The sequence below is a fragment of the Monocercomonoides exilis genome (assembly GCF_001643675.1).
Source record: "Monocercomonoides exilis strain PA203 chromosome Unknown scaffold6-2077815, whole genome shotgun sequence".
In the NCBI taxonomy this organism is placed as follows: Eukaryota; Preaxostyla; order Oxymonadida; family Polymastigidae; genus Monocercomonoides; species Monocercomonoides exilis.
The window spans coordinates 295,445-301,729 of NW_027150551.1; the positions used below are offsets into that span (position 1 = coordinate 295,445).

At 36.5% G+C, this 6,285-nt stretch overlaps 2 protein-coding genes across 2 annotated transcripts; one reads left to right on the forward strand and one right to left on the reverse strand.

Moving 5' to 3' along the window:
• Nucleotides 1–123: 123 nt before the first annotated feature.
• MONOS_12262 (uncharacterized protein) lies at nt 124–420 on the forward strand (the record flags this gene model as incomplete). Its single annotated transcript, XM_067864869.1, has 1 exon — nt 124–420. The coding sequence occupies one exon, from the start codon at nt 124–126 to the stop codon at nt 418–420; it is 297 nt and encodes a 98-aa protein (XP_067733707.1).
• Nucleotides 421–1,048: 628 nt separating this feature from the next.
• Nucleotides 1,049–6,145, reverse strand: MONOS_12263 (putative CMGC/CDKL protein kinase). Its single transcript, XM_067864870.1, has 8 exons — nt 6,079–6,145; nt 5,945–6,025; nt 5,631–5,888; nt 5,510–5,569; nt 5,327–5,411; nt 5,073–5,229; nt 4,727–4,902; nt 1,049–4,580 (listed from the first exon to the last, which is right to left on the reverse strand). The coding sequence occupies exons 1-8, from the start codon at nt 6,113–6,115 to the stop codon at nt 1,598–1,600; spliced, it is 3,837 nt and encodes a 1,278-aa protein (XP_067733708.1). The 5' UTR covers nt 6,116–6,145; the 3' UTR covers nt 1,049–1,597.
• Nucleotides 6,146–6,285: the final 140 nt, after the last annotated feature.

Below are 6,285 nucleotides of genomic sequence, written 5' to 3' on the forward strand. Positions count from 1 at the left end.
AATGAAACTTCTCCAATGAAATGCCTTTGAGATGTATTGTAACGAGTTGGTTCATTTTTTGTGCGGCAGCATTTTGAGAATGTTGAATTAGAACATACAAAGTTTCTGGATGAAGGCGAATTGATGGAGCAAGAAATACCATCATTGAAGACATTCTCAACGCTTGAAAAGACACACGACGAAAAAGAAGTTGAGAATAAGCCGTTTTTGTGCTTCACTTCATTTCTGTCATACGATGCGGTGATGTTTGAAAGCAGGCATCTTTGCATCGATGCTTGTGTGTCACTTTCAGTGCATAACAAAGGAGCATTCAATATTTCTGCGGATGACAGAATAGAATCAGAGATTGATATGATACACGGACAACAGGACAAGGACGGCGAAGAAGAAGATACTGGAAATGAAGATGATACAAAATAAAGTGAATTGGAAACGGATGAAAACTGAAGGGAAATGCTCTCGAGAAGAAGCTCGCTTTCATCACATGTGAAAAGTGCATTCTTTTTTTCTCTTGAATGGAACAGAATGCAATGCTTGAGGGAAGTTCTCGATAATCTTCGAGAAATCACAATCGATGAATTCGAATGTTGAGCCATTGCAACTGTTTCGAATTGAACAGAAGAGTTGATTGCATTTGTCGAAATTAGCAAAGAACGGGGCTTCTGCTCAAATATATGTGGTAATTTGTATGAAAAATATGCTTCACATGTTTTTTCATTTGCAGTATTTTTGTTGTTGCATTGATAAATGCATCCAATGTTTTGCAAACTTGAATATACAAATGAATTTGGATTTTCAATGGTGAGAGTCTTCTTCTCAGAAAAGAGTGTGAAACAGAATTGGAAATATTAGGCTGTGATTAAAAGAGAGACATAAAGCATGGTACTTATTCGCAAAAAGTCTCTGAAATTATGCAAGAATGAAAAGGTGTCTCAACACTCTTGAATTTTATTTAGGAGGAATGTATTACAGTTGTTGAATTTTTATTTTTTGAGCAATCCCATGATAATATTAATGAAAGAAATAAATTACTCATTTCAAGAATCAATTCAATCCTCAGGTGTGTTTGTTATGATTTTTAGCATTCATGTATTCCTGAATTGATTTTCAGAAAATATTCTACAATTTAACCTTGAACATTCACAAAATGGAAACAACATTCAAGAATCACTTTTTTTATTCAATCTCTTTGAAAAATGATCTTGTTCCCGTGACAATGAAAATGAATAAGATTCAATGCTCAAAAAGATGGAAAATCAGGAAAACGAAAGACAAAAATTTTTTTCAATATATCGAGTTCAATTACAAAAATTCATGGCTATGAACAATAAAATAAAGTTATAAGTTATTACACATTCATAAAACCAAAAATTAAGCACTTCTTCATAAAAACAATTCAAGAAAGTGATAAATATTATGAACAACACAAAAAATAACGAAGGCATTTTATAATAGAAAAGTTCATCATTTCATGCTGAAAAGAAAAAACTTTTGAAACGAAAATGTTAAAACATTGTTCACTCTTATTCAATCTGAAGAATTATAAGCATTTTAAAAATTAAAGGAAACAAACACTTTTTTAAATAAATTGAAGGGTTCAACGATGAGGATCGGAGATTGAGATAACTTTACGAGTAGTTTTTATTTGTGTTGGTGAAGAAAAAAGAGAAGATGGAGTTGTAAAAGAAGCAGCTGTCATGTTTAATGATGATGGAAAAGAAGAAATTTTTATTGAAGAAGAGCGAGAAAGAGGTACTGAAGATGTTGGAAGAGCAGTTACAGGATTGAGGATATTGTAATTCTGATGAAGCATAACTGCGTGATTTTTCCCTTTTGTTTTGTCTTTTTCTCTCCAATTCAATGATAAATCACTAATATCCTTCTGCTTCACATGATTTTTGGCAATTGGCGATGACTGAATAACAGAATCTGAAGCTTTTGAATTAATGGTCTGAGGAGCAAATGCTGTGGTTTGAGACTGTTTACATCCAGGAGATGCAAGTGGAGAAGAAGAGCGTGAAGAGACTGGGGTGTTGGACGTTGAAGAGAGCGAGGCTGCAGACGAAGAGGAGGTCAGCAACGAAGACTGGTTCGGTGAATGAATCTGGTGCTTCGCTGTTTGTTTGGGTTGAGTGCGAGAGCGGAGATGAGACGCCGGAATGGACATTACCGAAGAAGAAGGCAGCACAGGTGAATGAACGGGAGAAGAGTTGAGCAGCGCCGGGAGAGAGGAAAGGGAGCTGGTGGGTAGAGTTGGAGCGTCGGCAGTGCTTGTGGCTGGTGAGCTAAAAGGAAATGAATAAGGCGAATGAAATGTTGGTGAAGTGGATGAGACATTGCTTTCGCAAGAGGCCAAATGAAGTGTTTTGTCAGTGTTGTGTTTTGATGAGCAATCATTGAAAAGATGCTCATCTTTGTGAAATGAACTGTTTTGGAGGCTATTTTCGCGAAATGAATTGGCACATGGACTATTTTCTTTATCAGAGCAGCTTTTAGCTTCTTTAATATCATAAGCTAAGGGGTGTGCATGAAATTGCTTGAATGAGGAAGATGAAGAAGAAGAGAACAAAGAAGAACGAGGGGAAGATGTGTTTCGTACAGATGTTGAGCAATCTGCACAGTTAGAGTTCAAAGTTGTGGGCTGAAGAGGAGGAAGAAGAAGGGGCTTGTGCACCACCAACTGTTCTGTCGAAGAAGAAGGATTAATTATTGGAGGCGATGAAGAAGCCTGGTTGTCTAATGAAAAAATTGGCGATGTGGGCAAAGATGACACTGCTTCATTTGACAGCAGAGAAGTCAATGAAGAAGACGACACATTCTTCACAGGCTTCGTCAGCTGCATCGGAGTGGCGGAAGCAGACGGCGGAAGCACAGTCGACTTGTTTATTGGCTCTTTAAGTGTGGATAGAGATACGAAGTCATCCAGATTGATGGTGGAAGAGTAGGTCGAAGCAAAGTGCTTCAGATGCTGCTGCGATGAAGCCGAAGAAGAGCTTTCCTCAGACAAAGTGTCTGGTGACGGATTGTTCGAGTTCTGATTCGAAATTCTCTGTGCAAAGTGATCTGCTGTGTCACTTTTATCGTCAACTGCCTCTTGTGGAATGTTGAATGCAAACGATGCCAAATCATCGGAACTAGCCATTTTTTCGACTGCTTTTCTTTCTTCTTTCTTTTTTGTCTCCTTCGATTTTGTCTCATAAGCACTTTCTTCTGTGTCGAATATGTCGTCTTTTGTGTATTTCCTTTCTTTCAAATGATTGTTTCCCAACAACACATCAGAAAGCATCTCAACCGAACGCTGCGAAGCTTTCTTTGAAAGATTGCGCAAATTCTTCACTTCATTGATTTCTCCTATTTCTTGTTTTGAAGCTGTTTCTTCCTTGTTGCTGTTGTGTGTATCATTCAGGTTATCATAAGTTGGCAAATGAGGAAGCATTTCTGAGGCAGTCGGAATGCACCTGGTGCAATTGGTGGAGTCTGAATGGAGAGGCAATAAAGATATCCCATTTGAAGACAAAGAAGCAGAGGAAGCAGAAGTGGAAGAAGAAGAAGATGATGATGATGAAGGTAAAGCAAAAGTTGATTTGTCATTTAGAGCGGGCAGTGTTATATTATTTGTGCCAGCTTTCAATTCTTTTTGCTTGTTTGTGTGTTTCTTTGATTCATCGCGCATTTTGTCAGATTTGCGTTCATATTCAAAAGGAATAGGTGTGTAGCACTCGACATCTCTTATCTGATTACACTGTTCTGCTCTTTCATTTGTTCTCCATTCCAATGGAGAAGAAGAGGAAGATGCAGATGATGAAGGAAAGGCCGTTGCCTGCTGCATCGAAGAAGGAGCTGGTGAGGTTGATCGAGAAAATGCCAAGGATGTATTTTTTGATGTTGGAGGAAAATAGAACGAAGGATTCGGAGAGGAAGAGGAGGAGGAGGATGATGATGAAGCATCTAACTGGACTGACATCATCGAAGAAGAGGTCTGCATAGAAAATGATTCTTGTGTCTGCATATTTCCGCGTGTGTATTTTGGCTGAGACGAATGTTTCGAAGCATCTCCTTTCAAAGACAACTCGATGAAAGATTGTTGTAAATTGGCAACTGCCCTTTCTTTTGAGTTCTTCTTTTGTTTGTCTTTCTCCTTTTCTTTCTCTTTTTCTTTCTCCTTCTCCTTCTCCTTCTTTGTGTGTGAGACAACTGAAGCTTGAGATTGCATTGTGCTCTGTTGAAGTGATGGCAAAACCACTTGTTTTGATTGATTTGTGGATTTTCCTTTGCTTTTTTCTGCTTTTTTGCTTTTTGGTGGTTCGAATTCAGCAACTGGATGCAAAACATTGTCCTTTGAAATATCTTTTAATTTTTGCTTTATTTTCACTTTTTCCTTTTCTTTCTCTTTCTCGTTCTCGTTCTCGTTATCTGCATTTCTTCTTTTCTCATTGGCTTTGTGATCACTATATTCTTCATTCGGAGATGAAGAAAATGAAAATGACGAAGAAGAATGAGCTGTTAAGCGAGGCATTTGAATGTCTGCCCCATTTTGTGACGAAATATGTGGATACTTTTCATTCATTCCTGCAAAATATCTTTTTATGAAATGTATTGTTTTTGAGAATCCACAATGATTTAGTTGTTTTGAGATACAAACATTCAAATAAAAGAAGAAAGATAACATTAAATTGCAAATACATTTTTTCATATAAATTAAAATAAAATAACAGCAGAAGCACACGGATGCTCCAAGGCCTGCTTTGCAGTCAGCCTTTCGTTCGGATCCATTTTCAGCAGCGATTTTGTGAAATTCAGGCATTTGCGTGACATCCGACCCAAAAAACGCCTTTCTAATGTTTCTGGGCGGGACACAACTGGAAGAGAGGAATGGGAATACGCTGGGCACTTGTGAAATAGCTGGGATAACAAAAGATGTTAACAGAACGCAAAACCAAAAAATTAAGCATTAAAAAAAACGATCAATGAAAAAAGAAAATCTTGCTGTATGATAAAGGTACTTTCTTTTATATTATTTCGCTCATTTTCCAAATCGAGCCTCAATCTCTCGTTTGTTTGAAAAGGCAAACCTCTTTCTGTTTTGGGGTAATTGGACCAAGCATTTTTTGAATAATATTCAATTGGTCCAGATCACTTTCTCCGGGAAATAATGGCTGTCCATCGCTCAATTCAGCAATAATACAGCCAATTGCCCACATGTCGACAGCTGGGGTGTAATTAGTTGTGCTGTTTGTCAAGTCATATTGATTTAAAGAAAAATGTTTGAAAAATATAATGTTTCAAAATTTTTGTTTTATTTCTTTAACTGCTGCAAAAGGCAAACCAAAGTAACAATTCTGGTGCTCTATACCACCTTGTTGCAACGTAATCAGTATAATCACCTCGATTACTCATAAATCGTGCAAATCCTAAGATTGTTTTTTGACAAGTACATTGATGAAAGATAATTCGAATGTGTGTTGATGATAATGCAAATAAAACAACAATAAATAAAACTGACACGCACCAAAATCACAAAGTTTGACCTCTCCATTGGTGCATACAAGAAGATTCTCTGGTTTAATGTCTGTAAATAATTTGTTCAAAAATGGAAAAATGTGTAAAGAAAATGATAAAATTGCCGAAACCTCGATGAATAATGGAATTTCGATGACAATATTCGATTGCTCTGCACAACTGCCAAATATAAAACTGGACAGTTTCTTCGTCCAATCCATCAGGACTTTCTTCGAGAATCTCCAAAAGATTTTTTTCGCAAAATTCGAATACAAGATATAATCTACTTCTGCGCTTGAACGCCTCTATAAGATTGACTATATTAATGTGATGAAGAAGTTTCAAAATTTTGACTTCCCTAATAATAATCTTTCGGTCTGCTTCATCTTCTGTTGATAAATGCTCCATTATACAAAAAACATATGTGAAAAAAATATTTACATGCCTCCATCTCCCTTGAATTTCTTGACAGCAACAAATTCGCCGGTTTCTTTATTTCGACATCTAAGGACCACTCCATATGCTCCTGATAAAAATTCAAATCGCAAAAATAATAAGCAAAAAATTAAAAATTAATGCCTTCTCCTTGAATGCATAATATGTCGTATTTGTTCATTCTAAAGCCTGAAAAAACAATTTGATGTGATTGGAGTGATCTGGGCCATATTTACATGATGTTTATTTAACAGTTTTGACAAATTTTATATGTTTAATTCGTCTAATCAAAGAAACTGCATTGATTAATTTATCCTTTTTCAAATAATTCCATGTTTCTCATAAATGGAA

Bases quoted from the DNA above. Each gene is read 5' to 3' on its own strand.
- MONOS_12263 (XM_067864870.1), bottom strand. From the start codon at position 6,115: ATGAACAAATACGACATATTATGCATTCAAGGAGAAG. The intron at 5,230-5,326 runs GTTTGCCTTTTG...CTTGACAAACAG, and splicing joins GCACCAGAATTGTTACTTTG to CACAACTAATTACACCCCAG. The intron at 4,581-4,726 runs GTGTGCTTCTGC...TTTCATAAAAAG, and splicing joins AAGCAGGCCTTGGAGCATCC to ATATTTTGCAGGAATGAATG.